At 36.8% G+C, this 23,040-nt stretch overlaps 1 protein-coding gene across 1 annotated transcript in view; it reads right to left on the reverse strand.

Annotated features, from left to right (window-relative positions):
* Positions 1–205: 205 nt before the first annotated feature.
* LOC139114699 (malonyl-[acyl-carrier protein] O-methyltransferase-like) overlaps positions 206–23,040 on the reverse strand; it is a 29,547-nt gene continuing 6,712 nt past the window's right edge. Inside the window, exons 2-4 of the mRNA XM_070676569.1 lie at positions 5,424–5,737; positions 1,502–1,646; positions 206–683 (exon numbers count right to left, since the gene is read on the reverse strand). Of these exons, the coding sequence (XP_070532670.1) occupies positions 523–683; positions 1,502–1,646; positions 5,424–5,737 (620 nt within the window). The 3' untranslated portion in view covers positions 206–522. The remainder of the gene's footprint in view (positions 684–1,501; positions 1,647–5,423; positions 5,738–23,040) is intronic.

A 23,040-nucleotide genomic window follows, 5' to 3' on the forward strand; every position in this document is an offset into this window, starting at 1 on the left:
CTAGATTTTCACAAGATCGCCCTCTATCTTTCTTAAGGACCTCTGACACAAAGGTCAAGGAACTTCTTGGTAAAACAATTAAAAGGTTACAGATTAAATTACACTACGCAGACACGTTCTTCTTGCACTGACTTAAAAGCAAGTAGACATGTACGTGGATCTGACAAACACTTCAGCCAAAAATAGGACTGTAGGCGCAACGATGTAAGTTGATATCCTTTAATGACTTTCCAATTATTAAGAGGACCATTTTGCATGCAGTGCTTTGATATTTTTAGAAGAATTTAGTTCTTTTCTTCTGTGTACTTTGAACTTGATTACCTCGACTCTCCAATATAGACAATGAATGACCTTGTTTTTTAATCTCTTTATTTAAACCATGTTTTCACCGCTTCTTGAATGGACCTATCCTAAACTAAAGCAACTGAGGGTGATTATTTCTTGGAGTGGTTGGCACTTAGCGGATACAAAAGTAACTGGACTCCGCCACAGTTGTCACTTTACTTCGTCTGCATCAACATGCTACTTTTGCAATTTGAATACCGCAATACCCAGACTCAAAGTAGGAACTCCGTCCACGGTATGTGCGTCTCGCAGAAACATCGAGAAACAGTCAGTAAGAAAATCGTCATGTAACTCCGTCGGTATGAATTCCAGATGTTTTAATAAGGGTACCATATAGTCTGTTGGAAAGATAAGACAGAACAGATAATTATAAATAATAAGGAAAAAATACTTGCAAATGTCAATTAAAATGAACCCACTTTCGTCATGTCAAAAAATAGCACGAAAGACAAAGACTAGTGATCGATGTATTTCAAAGAAAATAACACTTAGGTAAGGCTATATGAACCACTTGCTAGTAGTTTTCACCAGATGGTGTTATCGCTGCTAAATTGTTGCAATAAAAAGACAAATGGTCATAAGTCGACCATTTTGTTATATTTTCCTCTTGTTTTGAACAATTAATGGAAACAGCTTTCAGCAAACTCAAATCGAGTTTTGCACAAAACTATGTATAATACAGATCTTACAATTTCATTGGTGATACGATCCAATTTGTCCGTCGGGTAGTTTTTTAAGATTGTTCTAAATCTGACGTCATTTTTCAGATGTGGCTGTACTAATAACAATGACAGTAACTTCGTTGCAGGATATCATTTTTTAATTGAATAAGGGCAAATTGGACTGTCTATAGAATAATTGGTATTGATCACAGAAAGTCCAAATCCATGTTCATTTAGACATATGTGGCACCCTTTTGTTTTCAAGTTCACAAGAAGAGACTGATGTTGATTAGATATACAGACGACCCGATCACGTCGTACATGCGCAGTCCAATGAACCTGTGATACATGTTTGCCATTACACGATACAGTTAAATGTAGCGACTCATTCTGTTCATATAGTTAAGAGCTATTGAAAGAAAATATTGATGATAACAAGAGATTTTCGAGAATCTCTCAAATATAGGTGATTCCAATGGATTGAAGCGTGTCACCTTTGTATTTCTCTTTTGTGTCCAATGAATAAATGACCATCTCATCTTTAAGAGTCCGCGGATATTTCTTGAAACCACTTCGTGAAATCAGGGCATCAAAATCTTCTGAGCTTCTGAAGAGCGGATAGAATGTCGGTTGAAAATCCTAGATTGGATGAACATGATAAAATATCACTCATTACTGAGAATATTAAAAGTAAAATAAAAAGTAGTCACTGATTGTAAGCCGATATACCAATTCGTTGCCTTTCCTCTTTCCTTCTGGTACAAGGATCAACGGAGGAAAAAGTGAAGTAAATCGATGTCTGCTTCAAATTTTTTTGTCCTGCTTGCATGTCCACTTACATTTGCAACAGGGGCAACAATCTTAGAAACAGTAACTTACATTTGCAACAGGGGCAACAATCTTAGAAACAGTAACTTACCAAACAAATTAAACAAGTGTGATAACGTTTAGACCAAATTAAGCATTTTACAGTGGCAGAAAGGCAATAACCTGCCCAATCTTGCCCAAGTTGGTTTTTTAAACTGAAGTGATGAGTATGTGCAGGAGGAAAAAAGTATTTGCCATGTTTACTTAAAAAGTTACAAATAACGATGGCAGGAAATGTATGTGAAATGTGATGAACTTTTTCAAAACATGGATATTTCTCAACATTGTGGAATATATTTAATTGGCGGCAAACTGTGAAAATCACTTCAGTATAATTGTTTCTTATGAATTTTTTTACTGCACTTTGACACCAAATAAAAAGGAATATATCATATGCCAATATATATGTATATAATATATATATATATATATATTATATATATATATATATATATATATATATATATATATATAACTAAAAAGTATACAGATTTCCTCTTGGGAAATTACAGTGCTCGATGCTAAAAGCAGAGCGTTTTAACTAATAACAAAAATTAATTCAAGTACAAATTTAAAGTAATGATATCTGTTACTTAAGTTTCATGAATCCTACAATTTTCTGTAAGAAGTGAAAGGCTTCTAAGCTCTACGCACTCTCATTTACATGACGTACCATTATATTTCTATTCGGTGTTAAAGTTTGATAAATTATATTAGTTTCGGTGACATTTTTACACAAACTCAGAGCGTTTGTTTAACAGCGTAGATTTGTCAGCATTGATAATAAGTAGCTTCTCTGATATACAAGAATTAAATCACTTTTACATTTGACATTGTCAACTTCTATCCATCTATCTCGGAAGATCTCGTACGCAATTTGCTTGATTTTGCGAGGGAATACACTTCGACTTCTGATTAAGTGGTCGATATCATAATGCACTCAAGAAAGACCGTTCTCTCTTGACGACAGACACCCCGGTATGACACTGGATTAAAAGATTGAATAAGGATATTGCAATGGGGAGCTTCAACTGTGTTTAAATATGCAAATTGGTGGGTTTTTATATCCTTAGAACACTCGACAAGGAATGTCAAATCCACTTTTACCAGGAGGACGGGCTTTGTGTACACAAGAAACCCAGGCTAGCAAGGCAGAAAAAGATGAAACTAGAAATCACAAAGATATTTCGTGACATTGGTCTTTGGTCTGAAGATAACAATTGAGACAAACCAGAACATAACAAACTTTTTGGATGTGACATTTAATCTGATCATAAATAACGGCAATTTCTATCCGTACCGTAAGTCAAACGACCAAAAAATGTATGTCAATAGGCAGTCTAAGCACCCGCCAACTGTAATGAAACACATACCTGGGACAATAAGCAAACGCATCTCAACAAGATCCAGTGATAAGGGCATCTTTGATAAATACAAAGGTCACCACAACACAGCGTTGAAGTCAAGTTGTTAGGCAGACCAAATTCAGTATGTCAAGACTAACCAATCAATGATGAGAAGCAATAGCAGGAAATGTAACATCATGTGGTTCAACACCCCAACACCTTTCAGTAAAAACGTGAAAACTATCACCAGCAAGAAGTTTATTCAACTTCTTGATAAACGCATTCCAAAAGGGTCAAAACTATAGACGATCTTCAGTAGAAATTCAGTTAAAGTAAGTTACAGCTGTATGAAGAAAATGGCTAAAATCTGTGGCTTGTATAATCACATCGCGTATTAAGAGAGAATCACTGAAAGCCAGTGTAATGATCGACCAGCTGATTGTAATCGCCGAAACAAGTCTACATGCCCTTTGAAAGGTGACTGTCAAGTCAAAGATGACGTTTACAAAGCGAAGGTATCCACGCGGGAGTCAGCAAGGAGGTTAACATCGGCTTCACTGATAACACCTTCTAGATGCGGTTCGCTAAGCTTACCATAACAAAAATAAAAGAACAGCACGGAATTGTCAAGTTTATTTGGTCTCTTAAAGACAAGAACCAGGTCTTTGACGTGTCATAGTCAAATATTGGCAAAGAATCGAGTTACTCTAACACAAACAAGCGATGTAATCTTTGTATATCATAAAAGCTACATGCTCTTAAGGCTCTGAGTTGGTTTCAAAATGTCACCACCACAACAAATATTATTTAACAAATTTTTACACCACCTACAAATAGCATGGTGCGTGCGAACCATATAAATGTGAGTGAAGAACTACGACTCATTTTACTTCTGTCCGAAGATTGCCGGATGCATGAAACTAAGTAACAGATAATATTACTCTGTACTTGAAGTAATTTGTATTATTATAATGTGTGTGTGTGTTTGTGTTTGTGTGTGTGTGAATATCTGTAGGGACTTGCAAACTAATGGTAAAAAAATTTTCTCAACAATTGAGAAAGAAGAACGAATTCACAAACAAATATAAAATTGGAGATATTTCAATGAAGACTTTAAAAGATATATCGTATTCCTATCTTGGGTAACTAAGATTAACAAATAATGAATCTGACCAATAACTTCTGAGTTTAAGGCGTTTTACCGTTTTCACTTTCTTCAAGACAATATCTTTCATTTGAACTACGTGAACTCTTCACCAATGATGCACTTCCATGCTAACCAAATATTTAAGTGATACACGCATCTCCTTGGGAGAAGAAGCAGTTGACAGACATTCACACATACATAGACACAAACACACATACGCACAAGCACACATACACTCATACTCATACAGACATCGGCTCTTCCCGCCCATGAGATAAGTTTCCATACTCATATACCACAGACAAAGAGAAACAGACAGGAAATGGATATTGTTAAAGGCGTGAAGCGGTTGCATAATCCCCTCGATGTACGCATCGCCTCAGGTAGCGCTCGACTATGTTTTCCGAAGAGTGTCGAACATGCACCCTTCAGTAGTTTCCGGATTTTCTCCAATTTTTAAGCGAAAGTATGTTCGGCAAAGTTCGTGTTGTTGTTGTCGTGTAGTGCTGAGAGGAATTGGCGAAAACGGGAAAAAGGTTTGAGCTTCGGGGAAGTGAGTTTTACCATTTTAAAAATTCCTCTCACATTTTTATGAATATATAATAAGACTATTTTAACCAAGTTTGAAAGTCTTTTATTGATACTGTCAGATTTTACTCAATGGTTTACGGTTAGTCATATCGTCTTCTACAAGTTCGTCATGGGAGGAAGTGTTTATGAAACTGCTGGCGTGTTATGTTTTGATTGGCGTGAAGCAGTGTTTCTGCCCTGACAGCACACAAAGTAAACATGGTTGCTATGCGACAGGCAGCATGATGCCATCGACTCTGGGAAATCTCGTCCTACTTTTCGAATAATCACGTGCAATTATCAACTACGCACAAAATCTTCCCAAAGCCTTACACCTGTGAAGCTCATTTTAATATATAAAGGCCATAGTTTATCGAGACGACCATGACATCAAACGGCGTGCCGTGTTTCTATAGTGTGTCTCTTTGTCTCTGCATATACATATGATAAAATGGAAGCTCAATAACAAAACTGCAAGTTATGTACCTGTAAGTATTCCATCCATTTAGGCATTTTTATACTCCCGTAATAAATGTCATATAGGTGTAGTTTCTCTCCTCGGAGAATGTTGAACACAAACGAGCCATTTTCCCGCAGACACCAGAAAACATTTTGCAGCACCTTCTCTTTGTTTTCATTCCAGTGGAGGACTGCATTACAGTACACCTTTGTGAAGGCTTTTTCCAAGTGACTTAAGGTGTCCCGAAGGATGGTTGCGTCACCAACAAGGTATCTGATCTTTCCATCTATCAAGTTATTCTGTTTTGCAAATTCGATAGCCTTGGCGGAGATGTCGATACCTGAAAATGTAACATTTTAAATTTGTTTAAAATTTATTAAATTTCAACACACTGCCGAGAACATACATTGCAATCGTTAATACCAAAACATGGAGTATGTATGATTGCTACTGACCACTTCTATTTCAGCATGAGTGTAATGGAGAACCTGCTCGATCGATTAATTTATGTACTAACTAACCTCTTCATAAAACTTGCATCTGCTAAGACACAATTTTTAAATTGTGGTAGATATGACACATCATATATAGGTTGCAGACACGATAATGACGTATAGTTTGGCTTGTGATCATTAAACTATATTCATGCAATCTTCATTGCGATTGAAGATAATTCACATAAATGGGAATAAACACAATTTTGTGATAATACGGCATGTTTCCGTAGGGAAATGGTCTTTTAAAAAGTGCCTAGTCACATGACCATACGCGAACTGTCGTCTGCAGTTTTGAAACAAAAGCAGGTGACTGGAACGTTATGAGCGTCCTGGATGAGCGGCTGGCCTCAAACTTAAACTGCTACATTTTCCATTCCAACAGCTCAGAAACTGGTACATATCACTGACAACAAAGAGTCAGTTGCAAACAAGGACGTTGCGTGGTATGCTTGGGATATTTTTGTGAAGAAATTGGAACTACACTGTTATCACAATGCGCCAAGTAGACTTCTCACGATAGATTGTTGCAGTGCATACATAGCGAAGTACATTAAAATAATGAAATGACATAACGTGAGCTTGTGGTGTGTGTTATAAAGCAGCGCCTATAACCTGGTCTTATAATAAGACTTTATTCGGGCTATGAAAACTGTTCATTATCCCTTGTAGCCATGTGTTACCAGGAACATATCGCTATGGCTCTCGGCCTACTGCCTCGGGGAATAACGATGTGTTTCTGGTAATGCACGGCCCTTCGGAGTAATGAACGAGCGTCGCACCCTCATGAAAAAGCAATATGTCTTCATTATCTTTCCATCTATCTATCTATCTATCTATCTATCTATCTATCTATCTATCTATCTATCTATCTACCTATCTATCTATCTATCTATCTATCTATCTTTATATTTTGTCTTTCTTCTTTCAATTTTTTCTTTCTTTACACGGTCACCTAAATGATGTTAGCATGTGACACAAGTTTAGACATTTTAGATTATAATTTTGATCGTATCGATGTATCAGTACTGAAGACAATGAGCACTTTGGTCAGGTCGAACTAAAGTTGCCACCAAACTATAAGTGATCGATGTAACTTGAAGTTGATGCCTAAAGGAATGCATCAGAAACATCGTGTGGAAGCAAAAATAAACCAAAATACAAATGTTCTTAGTTGATTACGCTATACAAAAGAAGAACATCTCTTATTAAGCATCTTTGAGGTGAACACGTGATTTTTCAATATTGCACCTATTCAAATTCAGTTCATTCAGTTTTTGTAGTGGTTAAATTACAGAAAGTCATTTATAAATATACAATTCAGCATATCATAATGTCACACTTATAAAACCTGCATGACTAAGTCTAAGTTAGCGCAGTACCGGTATACATTGAAGTCCAATAAAATTACATTCGACATATGACCTAATTACAGAATTTAATGAAATATGCAAATGAGCGATTCATTAGTATCTCATGCTTGTCAAAAAGACGTCCAAGTCCATATAATACAGAGTATACAAAATTACCCGATCGCATAAATACAAATATTTACACTCTAAGAAATGACCATCTTGAATCACAGATATAAGTAATTTGTAGTGGTGGTACCAGGTGTCCGGAATGGGTAAGCTTACCCTGCTAGCATGCTACACCCGTCAAGAATGGCCCAAAAGTGTCAAGATCAAAAGCAAACAAGTTAAACTGCTTAATCACTTTACTAGTCAAAGTTAGGAATGCTGTCACGTATCATTTGCGTAACAGATATGTCGTATTTTGAAACTATATCTCCATACCTGGCAAAGAACTTCTTAAACGATCTAACAAGCCTATTTTCCGGAAAACCCTGCCTCACTTATGTTATTACAAATGGTATATATCTTACTCGAAAGTCGTCCTATGAACTGCAAGCTCTACAGTATTATAGGAGTTGTGAAACATATTCACCATAAGCTAGGGCAGATGGAATATTGCTGGACAAGTATGGATAGGTGGTAATTTGAAAATCAAAATCATCTCGCTTGTTATATACCTTTATTTCTAGAGTATTCTTGCTTATTTGTATAAACAGATCAATATACGAAGACGAATCCACACTTTCTATTGTTTCTTTGATCTTTAACCCATCTGGATAAATATGATAGAGATAATTTGTTATACTGTAATTGTTCAATCTGAAAAGATCATCAATGTATCTCTGTGTGTTGTTACAATGATTGTATTTAAGGTTTATGAACTCGGCTTCGTATGAATAGAAAAGCAAATGAGCAAGAAGTGGTGAAAAGTTTGTTCCATTGGAATGCCCTGAGTTTGCCTAAATATCATGCCAGCACATTTGACCAATAACACCCGTTTGAGCAGAAATTGTGCTATCATTATAAGTGTGAGTATTTTCAAGTTTGCTGAAGGCATTTTGATCCTTCGCGTGGTTTTGCAGCTATATTTTATTTAAATAATGAATAAAATAATTAAATAATTCTTTTTAAAAAATTATGGTAAATATGAAATTATATTTTGAATATTCTGCTTCATCAGGACTGACAGACCTTTCAAGTTCAAAAAGAACAAGTACAGTATCAATTTTACTTGCATAATTTTTAGATGACCTTGAATGACCTTTGAGAGCTAGATTTTTAATGGTTATAAACCGGTAGGACACAATTTCTGTCTCGAAAATTTGGAATGATCTTATATAACCTTAGATCTACTTTCCTGTATCCATCACCTACAAGAGCCAGGTGTCTTTTGTACGGTGACAAGTATGGAACAACAATTTTTCCAAGGACTGAAGGATGACTTTGATGACCTTTAACCTCCTTCCTATTTCAGAATTAACTTGATTTAGTTTAATATTGACCAGTTTCTTTCGAAAATTGCAGATAACCTTGGATGATATTTCATCTTCTCTAATTTGTCTTATCTACAAGGGCTAGAAGTCTGGGATTTCTACATATTTACAAATATTGCATCAAGACCTTTTGGCAAGTATTGTTGGTGACCTAGGATGACCACTGTCCTTCAAACCAGTTCTACATTCTTAGGCGTGGCAAAACTAATGTTTCAGAAAAAAAATGAACACGATAAAACCTGTCTTACATAACTAACAGTTTGATTATTAAACTATCTTCGGTCCCTAGCTCATTCTGGCAACCGCTTGGGCCCTTGCAATGTTGCTAGCAGCCTTAACGTATTTTTGAAATATTTCAATAAAGATTCCCATGTGATATTTTATCTTTTGCTCTGTTTCGGATATTTGTCGGGTTAAGATTAGTGCTCGCTTCTAGATCACACCAATCTGAATGCATGCACTTCCCTGGTTCTAGAGTCACTCAAAACAAATTCTGAAATAGTTTGGCAAACAGACTTGAGCAAGTGTGGAGGTCACACCAAAATCGTCATTAGCAAGTAACTTAAACATAGCTTAAAATGTCGCCTCACGATGGACAAAATACGTCAACAACCTCTATCCCTACCTCATCAATATCGAATGACATTTGTGAAACACGGACTTCATCATACAATGGTTGTTATTACGACAAGATAGGATATGTTGTAGTTGTTCAAAGCGATACTTAGTTACTGGTGTTTTTATTTACAGTGACTGTTATCTTACTGATAACAGAAATATATGTGTTTTCGTATATGAATATCGTTGTTATTTGTTATTTTCCTATCAAATGTTTAAGTATGATTTGAAGTATTCATATGAAGACTTTCGAGTTAGACACAGCCTATTAGCTCAAAAGTTAGTGAGGCAAGGACTCTCAGAAAGTAGATCAGTAAAATCATTTAAAAAGTTCTACGGTAGATACGGAGATGTTGTATCAAAATATTATTGTACTTGGGCCTCAGCCCAAGTACATTTGTTTTCATTCCGTGGGAAAAAACTCTGTAAGGTATAACCATTCCTGGCTGAGACCAGGGAGGGCAAAATGTCTTGGCTTCATCTTTCTTGGCATAATAAATGGCGTAATGATGTTAACTGAATGGAAGTGCTGCTCTCAGCCAGTCTTGAATAAGTGAGATGTGAATATTAATGCTTCTCTATCTGAGTTTTTGCCACAAAATCTTCTGAATATAATCAAAATGTGCATCGAAATGCAACAATTAATGCACCCTCCGTTTCCTAGGCGATGGCACGACCCTTGCTACACCCACTGGACCAGCCAAAGTGGGAGGGGTAATTTCAGTTTGGTCGAACAAGAGGGCTCGAGACCAGAATTTAACATTTAAACTTGAAACATGTTTAATCGCTGACAAGATGTGGACTAGTGTTAATCCAAGTAAAAGTGTGAAAAGGAAATGTTTTATATCCCGGACACAATGAAAAACATTACGACTGGAAACTGTACCCCCAGCTGAGAATAGTAATGCCCACAGCGATGGAGAACACTTATCCTTGAGCTGAGAAAACCAGACCATCATTTCGAAATAGAGCTGCAGATTCGAGAAGCTCGTTCAAAATAGCTAGGTACACCCCAGGGGTGGTTTCGAGTTTTGAGGGCAAATTTCGCCTCCTTCATATAGAAATCGTACGTTTGTTTTTCCAGGAGAACACACCATTTGACACAAATTTGCATGTAAAGGGGTCGCCAGTAAGCACGTGGTCAAATCTGGCATAAGAAACAATGTGAAATATTGGGTATAGCCAGTCCAAAATAAACTGATTTGAACTTTTGTGTTTTGTAATTTATACCACTGCAGTAACATTACCTTTTTTTGACAACATCACACAATGTAATACGTTTTGAAACTGAATACTCCGACGTATTCTGTGTCTCCTTTGCTAAAAAATACGGTATGCCGATTACCATGTAAGGAGATGATGACGTCAAGACAGATTTGTAGCGCGTTTGGTCCTGGATGGTGCACGAAGTTTTGTCAAGGTAGCTTGTGTATTTATTTCCTAAATGGGAGAGATTAGGGTCGATCTAAACGAAGGCAGAAGAATGTTATGATACTCTAAGCGAGCTGAACTCTAACGCGAATGGAGGATGTCTAGAATGATCTCATCTCATTAAGATTATTTGGCGGCGTCAGTATTGAATTTCAACTGCGTCACAAGTTTGCGAATGAGTATTCCGTCGAACGGTCAACGAACGATATTTTAGAAATCTGGAGACATGGCACATCGCATTTTTATTTTAGTATTTTATATTTTACAAAAGATTTAAGAAGCAATGATTTTGTCGAAAATTCTGAAAAAAATATAGGAAGATTTGATCGCGAACACATTTTCACTTGGGGTCAACTAGCCCTGCGTACGATGCTGTGTGTTCCGCTACAGCTAATCGCCCCACTCACCACAGCCCTGAAAAGACCCGTACGTAGGGTCGGTGACTTCAAATCCATTTTGGGACTTGACGTAAAAAGCCAAATTACTGCCGAAATTCAGCGCTCTTGGGCCCAAGTCGTATCCCAGCCTACCTCAGCTACTCGATCGCTTCCAAAAATGACAGTCCTTTATTCACTTCTCGTAAATAACCGTCGATGTCGGCAACTCTCTCGCTAGCCCTGCGTACGATGCTGTGTGTTAGCTGTAGCACATAGCGTCGTACGCAGGGCTAGGGGTCAACATGGGGTCGCAGCCATGTTGCCTCAAATCTTATTTCTGTCTGCACTCGAAACTCAAAAATGTCGGATATGAACCTGAAAATCGATGTAATTTTGTCAAACTTCGGCGAAATTTCAGCCTATAGACAAATTTTCATCTAGGTAAGGTAAATTTACTGAAATTTGATCGTGAAATAATCCTGAGCTTGAACGTGACAGCTCGCCTTCTCCAGGAAGTCAGTATATCCAGCTGCCCATACACAGTTGATATGGCCAGGTTTATGAGATTGTTTTCAAGCGACGGCGGCAGACCGTACGGGGCTCTGGATATGAACCTACCGCCGGTGTAGCTGTAATAACTGTTGCGTTGTTTTTAGTGCCCACGGACGAAGTCCTTGGGGTGTTATAGGTTTGGTCATGTCAGTCCGTCCGTCCGTCCGTTCACGCAGATATCTCAGACATGCCGTGGTCAATTTCTTTCAAACTTTGCACAAGAATAGTACCCAACCCCATACAGATGCACGTCGATTTGTTTCACAATGCGATCGAATTTGGCCGTGTTAGAGGACTTTTTAGTTTACACCTCCATAGACTCCCATGTATAAGGCCAAGAAAAATAAAAATTAGTTTCTCATCGTATTCATATTGCCTAAAGGATGCAGTGACACAGTTTTTTGTCCCAACGGATAAAGTCCAGGGGGCTTACATATTGGGTCATATCCGTCCGTGAGTCCATCAGTGAGTCCATCCGTTCACGCAGATATCTCAGACATTTTGACAAAATATCATGTGACCTTGGTGACCTTTGACCTCAAATATACATTATTGTCCATAACTCAGTAACCACAAGTGCTAAACCTTTCATATTTGGTATGATGGGACACCTTATGACGCCACATATTGTACCTCATTAATTATGCACATATCTAATTTTGAGCGAGCCAATAGAGCTAGAGGTCTGATTTTTGGTATATAGGAATAACTTAGCAATAAAATTATTTTGACAAAATGTCACGTGACCTCAATGACCTTTGACCTCATATATATTTGTCCACAACTCAGTAACCACAACTGCTACACCTTCATATTTGGTATGATGGGACAACCTTATGACACCACATATTGTACGTCATTAATTATGCGCATATCTAATTCTGAGCAAGCCAATAGAGCTGGATGTCCGATTTTCGGTATATAGTAATAACTATAGGGTAGAAATCTAAATATGCCCATCTAAATATTAGACATCTACCATCGAGAACAAAAGAAATTTGCTGTTATTTGAATATTTAAGGAGTTTAAGCAATTTCCACTATAAATAAAGAACCCCTGCCTCAAACTCCACAAAAGTTGCTAGACATATTTTGCCGTTGTCATGCCATTGCTTCGTTTAATAACCAGTTAATCCCTAATTGACAGGAGGAAATTCAAGACCATATTTGAATAGTAGTATATATTGTCCTCAAAATTACTCTATCACGGCCCAAGTACTCATTGCCTTCAGCAATACTGCCTTGTTATTATTATTATTATTATTATTATTATACTTTATTTAACGAGGGTAGTCTGATTTACAAAATGAATTGTAATTTCCATCAGAGCCCTCTAAAATAAGTCCATTGTCATACAAAGAGAAAGCATACATGGAAAAAGTATTGAATTGGGGACATTTCGATAAATATACAGATTATAAATAAATATGCGAAACTAAAATGTAACAAAGGTCCAACAAGACACAATCAATCCAAATCAGAGCCCTCGTCCATGAACTTAGCATACAGATAATTACGTAATGTGGATTTAAAGGATAACAAAGTTTCACAGCTACGAACGGACGGGGGAATAGCGTTCCAAATTTTAACTGCTCGATAAGCGAATGATCTTTGACCCATAGCCGTTCTAAATGACGGCGTGTATAAATTACCATGACTAGTATTGCGCGTATTTAAATGATGCATTTCTGTGAGAGGACGGAATAGATTACATAAATAGGAAGGTGCAAGATTGTGTAGAGCTTTAAAAGTCATTACAGCAGTAAAATAAGTAAGTAATACGAAAGTCTATGGGTAACCAAGGGAGACTAGTGAAAACAATTCGAGAGGAAACAGATGTATCGACACCTAAAATAACCCTGCCAGCTCTTTTCTGGAGTTTATACAATTTCTGGAGATTTGTTTTGGAAGTGCTACCCCAGACAGTGCAACAGTAATCGACTACAGAAAGAAATAACGCATTGTAAACCAAGAGTAGTACATTTCTCTGAGTATAAAAAGGGCGCAGTTTACGCAAAATTCCAATTCTCATAGACAAATTCTTACATAGCTTATTAATGTGATCATCCCAACTTAAGATGTTGTCAATTTGCACACCTAGAAGTGTGTGAGTAAAACATTTACAATTGGAGTGTCGTAAATTTGTATGGTGAAAAGGGCATCAGAATCATAAAAAGCTTGATTTTAGGACGTGATGCAACAACCATACATTTTGTTTTAGAGGTATTAATTGACATAGCATTGTTGGAAACCCAGTTTGAAACCGGTATAAGATCCTCATTCAAACTGAAGTTGACATTTTCTATGGTATCAAAATATGACCTGTCTGTTTCTCGAATGATGAGTAACAGCAAACCAAATTTTGACTCACAAAAGTAATTTTGTGAATTAACCAAATAACAATGGATTTGTCACTTTGGGTCAATCTTGACGGGTGCAGCTAGCTGGCAGGGTACGCTTACCCATTCCGGACACCTGGTACCACCCCTATTTTGTGGTTCAAGATGACCCCATTGCTTGTCATTTTCGATGTGTTCCTTGGACCTTGTAAATTTCATAGTTACCTTGAATAATAATGATTATTGGACCTGACTTGATGTCTATTGAAGTATCACAGTAAGGAAATAATAGAAACCTGTGATCAACATTCAACAATAAAGTTTTAAGGCGCGGGAGAGGAGGTTTGGAGCGAAACTTAAAGAATTAATTTTATAATAAGACATTGAACTTTTGACGTCGCGCCTAACAGTCTTTTACAAATCACATGGCATTGCCTTCCTTGCAAATAAGGCAAATCATGACATTTTGGTTAACGTTGTAGTTGTTGCTTACCTTCACGATAGGGATAGGGAGTGTTCAGTTATTACGGCCTAGGGGCGGCAAAATCCGAGGCGAGGAGTCACCTTAAATTTGAAAACTGCAAAGTGGGTCATGTATTTTTCAAACAGCACAAGGGAGGGGGTTGTCATTTAATTTTCATAAGTATCCGCCCGTCAAAAAGTAGTTTCAGTGTTCAAAGATATTCTTGGAAATAAAAATGATTGGCTGCATGAGTTTATTCCCTGAAGTCAATTAACTATAAATCTGAATAAAAGTACAAATATCTGTCACATAAACATCTTGCTTGGCAATTTTTCTTGTAAATCAAGCTCACTGAGGGCAATGAACAATTCCTATTGCTTACGTATTTTATAAATATATGGCAAGTTTTGTCGGGGAAAATATTCAACAGTTACCCGTTGACTATCATGAAAGTGAAAGAAAACTTTTAGGTGAAATTCCAAAATCATAACTGTTATCCACGTCTGAACTTTCAAACATGATAATTGAATCAAGTACATTTGTATCAATTGTAAAACACCTATAAAAGCACAGATAAGATAAGTTAAGTATCATTTAAAATTATTCATAGTTTTCATAGTTTTCTCTTACAATGTATAGTGAATTAACATTTCAGTGAAATTCAAATCAAATATCTTGCACACACATCAATTTGTTACAACTCTAGTCTCATCAAGTACTTTCAAACGTCTATTATTACACAGATTTAGCTAGTTTTGTATTTGAAAAATTATTCATAATTTCCCTTTACACTTAGTGTAAAAGGAAATTATGAAATTATGAGTACCATGACTACCATGTACAGTGAATCAGCTTTTCAGTGAAATTCCAAAATCAAATTCCTGCACACGCATCAACATCTAACCGCCCTTGTTTAATCAAGTACATTAAAATAAATTATCCAACGTCTATAAATATACAGATTTAGCTAGTTTTTTTATTCAAAAAATGTTAATAGTTTCCTCATAGACTCCCATGTGTAGTTGATGAACATTTCAAGTGAAATCCAAAATCAAATTTCTTGTATAGATAATACGCACTTGTAACCATCCTCTTCTAATCAAGTACAATGATGTCAATTATCCAACGACGATATATGCACAAGTATTTGAAAAATTATTATCATAGTTTCCTCATAGACTCCCATGTATGGTAGATGAACATTTTCGGTGAATTTCCAAAATGAAAATGTTTGTACACATACAAGTTGTAACCAGCCTTTTACAATTAAGTTCATCTATATCAATTATCAAACGTCCATAAAATGCATAGATTTAGCTACTTTTTTATTGAAAAAGCACTACATAGGTTTCTCATAGACTACCATGTACAATGAATCAACATTATCAATAAAATCCAAATAGCAATTTTTGTACAAACATGCACGTTTTGCCTGCCACTGCAAGCAAAGTACATTTACATGAATCACCAAACAGATGTTAATGTACAAGTATAGATTATTTTTTAAGGGAAAATGTTAATAGATTGCCCAATAGACTCCCATGTATTACGATTTGACATTCAGGACGAAGAAGCATTATATCAGCCACAATTTTGCTGTCTAATAGTTGTGCAAAAAATGGTGACCCCTAAAAGGCATGCATGAAATTTCATAACCCTTCAAATGATTGCACAAAACAATTGATACCCGCCTGCAATTTCTGTCTATTCCCTTTGAGGGGAGATTTCTAAATTATAGCAAGTCAGAAGGGGAGATTTAAACGCATTGTTATTTTGTTACGGGGCGGGTATTTGAAAAAAATCTGAGAATCTTTATATAGATTCTATTGTCTCCCCTCCAGAGGCGTTTTTTTGTGCAGCTTTACTCAAGCAATTCGGGATGTCATGAAATTGTTGTCATCTTAAAAGGGGGGCATCAATTTTTTGGTGCAATGGGTAGGGGATTCACTTATTTTGACTGATGCAGAGGACTAATTATTAATCAGCCCACATCCGGCCATAATAACTGAACGCTCCCCTGGGCTGATAAGATCCTTCGATCATAGATATTGTTTGAAGAGTAAACAATGCTGTCATACGGCCAACTCACCCGAGATGTAAATGGTCCAATTTCCTTACATATTTGGGTTATGTACTATTCAATTTGATTTAATTTCAGAAAGAAATTAACATTCATGCCGAAAGTAAATATATCGCTAAGAAATTGTTTATAAATGGTTATTGGATTTCTGCAAATTTTGCAAAGCTGCTTCTGAATGACCATATGTACGAGACTATGTTTCAGATTTTAGCAGAAAGAGCGAAAACTGGAGATATTTAGTTTATGGTCAACAAGTCATTGACAATGACATTGTCCCCACTTTTAATAGGAGTATTAGTCTTGATGGGACAGGGAAATGTGGTCATTAAGAAGTATCACTGGAGTGTATATGTTGAGAACTATGGGCACATAGGTCTATGTCGTTGTTCCCAATTTGAAACACATGAGGCATGTCTAAGTTATTGTTCTAAATCGCGAAAAAGATCAGACCTCTAGCTGTATTGGCCAGCCATGAAATACATATGCGCATAATAAATAAGGTACAAGATGTGACATCTTAAGGTCTAATATCCTATCAAAATTAGAGGGTATAGAACTTGTGGTTACTGAGTTATGCATATATATGTATAATCCAGGTCAAAGGTCATCAAGGTCACGAGACATTTTGAAAAAAAATTGTATTGCTAATTAATCCCTATATGCCAAAAATCAAACCTGTAGCTCTATTCACTTGCCCAGAATTAGATATGTGCATAATTAATGAGGTAAAGCATGTGTTGTCATAAGGTCTCCCATCTTGCTGAATATAAAGGACATAGCACTTGTGGTTACTTATTTATTGACATAAACGTATATTTTAGGTAAAAGGTCATCGTCAAAAAACTTCTATCCTATAGTTATCCCTATATACCAAAAATCAGACATCCAGCTCTATTGGCTTGCACAGAATTAGATATGCGCATAATTAATGAGGTACAAGATGTGACATCTTAAGGTCTAATATCCTATCAAAATTAGAGGGTATAGAACTTGTGGTTACTGAGTTATGGACAAATATGTATATTTCAGGTCAAAGGGCATTGAGGTCACGTGACATTTTGTCAAAAAAATTGTATTGCTTAGTTACCCCTATATACCAAAACTCAGACCTCTAGCTCTATTGGCTCGCTCAAAATTAGATATGCGCATAATTAATGAGGTACAATATGTGGCTTCTTAAGGTGTCCCATCATACCATAAGTGAAGGGTGTAGCACTTGTGGTTACTGAGTAATTGACAAATATGTATATTTCAGGTCAAAGGTCACCAAGGTCACGTGACATTTTGTCAAAAAAATTGTATTGCTAAGTTCATAACGGGAAGGCTCCATTAACTTGGATGGTACCTGAAACCCGAGTTGCTGCCTGTCAACTCGGGTGACAAACAGAAGACTTTTAATCCCCAAAGGTGTTAATGTTCCATCGTTGCGATAGCTGGTGCTATGATAGGAAAGTCAGGGCTGTAACGACTCACTCAATACCACGGACACACATATATGGTAGCACATGGAACTATGTTGACAGGAAAAAGTGAAATACCCACTTTTCAATGCAAGAAATCTAGTTTCTTCTTTAATTTAGGCTCTAAACTAAGTTTTAGAAATATGGTGAAACAAAACATCGTTCTTCGTTCATTTTCATTCAACTTTCCTATTTTCGGACACTTCACTTCAGTAACGCGCATTGATCATATATGCAAATGTGATCAGAACAGCATGGAACGTTCTTTCCACGTGTCCAGCTTTTTCATGCACATGCATACAACGTAACGTGTCCTTACTCCAAGAGCTGCGTGTATCCTGTGACATCTCCGATAAAAAGAACGAAATCAATGAATTGCTAGCCAGAAACCGTTTGTAACAGTATGGCCACTCTTACATATAAGAAAGGAGAAATGGTAGAGGCAGTTGACGAGGCCGGCTGGTGCACAGTAGCACGAGTAATTGACTGTGACACAGAGCCAGAAGGCAATGGAAAAAATTCAGTGACTTACCCAGGGTGGAGTAGAAAATTCAATATGACTGTTTCTCCCAAAGTCAAAGACAAAGTCCTACTCTTACGCAGAAAATCAAAGTTTTCAAGCGTAGACTCTCCCTTCCGCTTAACCATGGCCCCTCAATAAAACGCGATGTCGATCGACTTGAATATTGACACTATGATCGACCATAGATGGATTGACGTGGCATTTCCAAAGTATGAAAAATGAGACTCAGTAACTTTTGGTCGCTTCACATTTGATCAAAAACCTACCAAACCCATCAGACAAGGCCCTACTCTTATGCAGAAAACCAAAGCTCTCAAGTGTCGACTTTCTCTTCCGCGTTTGACTTTCTTCTCTTTCGCATTTGAAAGAAACAAACGTTGGCTTTATTCGGAAATGGTCGGCTATTCGTGGGAGTAACGTCACTCAAATGGTAAGCTACACCCGATGTGAACGTCGGAATAATTCTGGCTGTAGTCGGGAAAGCAAGATTGACCTCGAGAGCGATTCCCAGTACAGTACACGTTCGCAGATCGTGGTACTACAGGCTGATACTAGATAGCAACAAGTTCACATCATAAATTGCTAGACTACATATAGCCACATCGGCACTTCTGAAATGTTATCTCTGGCTTGCAAGACAACAAAAATATCAAAATATTATTATCAAAACCAGAATTTCGGGGCTAGAGAGCGAAACATTCCTGAAAAGTAGCTGACCAAAATAAGGAAGTAGCCAGTCAATTTGGCCGGCATACAGCTAAAAATGAACACACAGCAAACAGAGAGGCTTGTTGCGATGGACAAGTAGCCTGTGGCTTTTTGACCAGAAAAATAAGTGAGTGTTCATTGATAATTCAAAGACTGGATCCGTTGACACCAAAGTTTGCTCGTGACTTTCATTGCATTGCACGCACCTTTCCGCAATGCCACTCATTGAGTCTGAACTGAAATTGAAAGAGTACGTTTTAGTAAAAGTCCTGTTTTGTTGTGCTGATTTTCGCTACCGTACTTCCATTTATAGGGATATAAACATTCATACAAAGCAAAAAATCTTCAGTTTGTCTTCTTTCAATCGTACAGAGATATTGTGTGACAGGAAAACTTTAGTTCAAAGGGCGATGATCTTTGTGAACGTACCCTCAACCAGCTAAAATAGATTTTCGAATGCAAAATCAGCGTACGTTAATTAACCTCTTGTATTGTTTAAACAGCATTTTATTGAAAGGGATTCTATAGTACCATTGTTTTTTTAAACTCTTCATGCAATTTTATAAACTAAATGATGACCTCGAAGTACCAGCAAGTGCTGGACGGCACTTTTAACGCTGGTCGGAAATCCTGAGTGCAACCGGCGTGGGCCATGCTAAAAGTAGTTCTGGCAGTGCTAATGTTCTGTTTACACTAAAAGATAATCTGTTCGCATATGTTGACATAGAGATTAATCCTCTGATAACCAACTCGGGTTAGTCGGGTTCTTCTAACTTAATGGATCGTTCCCCTAATGTATCCCTATTTACCAAAAATCAGACCTCTAGCTCTATTGGCTCGCTCAAAATTAGATATGCACATAATTAATGAGGTACATATGTGGCATCATAAGGTGTCCTATCATACGACATATGAAGGGTGCAGCACTTGTGGTTACTGAGTGATGGACAAATATGTATATTTGAGGTCAAAGGTCACCGAGGTCAAGTGACATTTTGTCAAAACATCTGAGATATCTGCGTGAACTGATAGACGAATGGATGGACGAACGGACGGACATGACCAAATCTATAAGCCCCCTGGACTTCATCCGTGGGGACTAAAAACTCTGTCGCTGCAATCTCTTTGCAATATGAATACGATGAGAAACTAAATTTTTATTTTTCTTGGCCTTATGCATGGGAATCTATGGAGAACTGACTTATACATGGGAGTCTATCAAAACTGCCTTATACATGGGAGTCTATGGAGAACTGCCTTATTCATGGGAGTCTATGGAGGTGTAAACTAAAACGTCTTTTAACACGGCCAAATTTGATGGAATTGTGAAACAAATCGACGTGCATCTGTATGGGGTAGGGTAGAATCCTTGTGTCCCCGGATGGTGTCCGTGGGGACTAATAAAGACCTTAATTCATTCATGAATTCCAACAGTTGTTATTTTAGAGCTGAGTGTGTCAAAGTCCGACAGGTAAAATTCCAGTCACGGGTTTTAATCATAGCATGATCTACCGAATTGCCGTGAATTAGCCGTCAATAGTCATTCCATTTGCGACCTATTGTTTTTAGTTAAAAGTCTTGGAAATACAATTTTTTCTTCAAAAGTTAGACGCAACACCGGATTTTTCCGTAACAGTTATTCTTAATTTCAAATTTTCACCTCTGCATTTCCAGTAAAATTTAGGATTGGCAAGCACAATTAGGGCAGGCTGGGTAACAGGATCAACACACCTTTTTACCTTGACCTAAAGTAGGTTGATGACTGTCAACTTCCTCTTTGCTCTCATCTATTGTTGAAAATATTGGTTCATCTAAACCTGTGGTTGCCTTTATGAGATAATCATCACAATTGGTACGACAAAAGCATGTTTCTTTTATGTCGTCAGTATCATAGTTTTGCTTTTGTTCCTCTCTGTAAAGTTCTTTATACTGGAAAAATACAAGGAACAGTCAACAAAGGTGAATCAGATATATTACAAGTCAGACTCAGTGATGCAACAAATCCAAAGGATGCAGGTCCTTAGGACATTGAATATCAAACCAGATATTGGAACAATTATGTTGAAAATGTCTAAAGAAATTGAAGACAAAATACAAACGTATGGTCTATTTGCTCTATTTGCTGCAGATATCATTTTTTCCTCAGTGGGACGTGTTAACTGAAGTTTAAGTTTTACAGATGAGGAAGTACAATATATGTAGGGCAATACAAAGAACATGGCATGGCGGACCAATCAATCACAAGCAGGAAATTAAAATTTAAAAAGATGTTATTGGTCAAATCTGCTTCAAACACTATGAACTGAAATCGTTTCCTTAGGCCTAAATGCTAGTAAAGATGCAACAATGAATGGAGTTTTGATTAGAAGAAAGTCGTACTGCGGATAATTTAAGAATGCTATTCAAAGCCACAAGTACTTTGTGGAAAGCGTATGATGCTCAGCATTTGTCTTTGTTTGGTTTTAGTGGATCCATCAACTTTGATGAAGGATGCTTGTTGTGACCCAACAGTAAAGAAGTGTGTCAAAAAAATGTAAGATACATTTACCATAATTTCCATTCTGTCAAATTTGTATGACAGATAACTTACTAACCATGGGCCGGGAAGCTAATTTTAGATAATGAGTGGACGATTTCCATTGCAACTGCCCTTGGGCCTTTCCTTCCGCCAGACTACACAAAACGCAAGTCTGATCGAACACGTGCATTGTTTATCTGTAGACCACAATGACACTAATGTTTACAAAATATGCGTAAATCCAACATCTGCTCCTGCAAGACGTATGCAATGTCATGAACGAAAATGTTTATTGCATGAACTCGATGAAGACAATTGTCAGAATTATTCTTCTCCTTGTTGTAAAATATAAATTGATGGCTCTGATAATGAGTAGAATGTAACAAAAATAGGTCATCGTCTTTATGTTACAAGTTAAGCATGGAAATCTCCCTATTTTGAAGGCATTTATATAGAGTTTTTGTCAAGTTTCATTCTGTTGATCATATGACTTCTATAACAAAATTTTTTCTAGACTACAGATGACGTATTGAAAGTCCTTGACCTTTGAAAGAAAACTTTATACTTCTAACACATATATTTTTATATAGAGACTAGGTAACTTAAAAGAGCATGTAAGATAACCAGATGATCTGATAATCTGTGATTTTTTTACATGAAAGATAGTTTTCTGTTGAACGTAACGAAAATCTGTATAATGACTTTCAATTAACATTTGACAAAGTATTTACTATTGTAATGTAATAAGTAGATTTTTCTCGTCAAGGTTCGATGAAAATATTTGAAAGGGATATTCCATTGTACAATTTCCGAGAGTAATATTCACAATGGACATGAACAACAAATATAATGAGCTAAGTTGGCAAAAACTTCACGGAACGACATTCGATCCCGAACTAATTTGAATCGACGATTAAGTGCATCTCATGACCTTATTTCCAAGCGATCACTGTGCCTACATTTGAATTGAAATCATCTGGTTCAAAAAAGCCCAATAAATGAGGCTCAATAGATGAAAGCTCAATAAATGAAGTTTTAAGAAACGTGTAGCACAATTAAGTACTAATATGCCGAAATTTAATTATGAATGCAAAACAGTGAAAGTCTAACCTACATTTACTGATCACGATCCTCTTATGGTGTGTTGTGATTTTTGTCAGTGACATGAAAAACAACTGATAGTATAATTCAGATAATTGTCGTATGAACTCCTAACAATTTATGAATGCCAAT

The sequence above is a fragment of the Ptychodera flava genome, chromosome 16, assembly GCF_041260155.1.
Source record: "Ptychodera flava strain L36383 chromosome 16, AS_Pfla_20210202, whole genome shotgun sequence".
NCBI lineage: Eukaryota > Metazoa > Hemichordata > Enteropneusta > Ptychoderidae > Ptychodera > Ptychodera flava.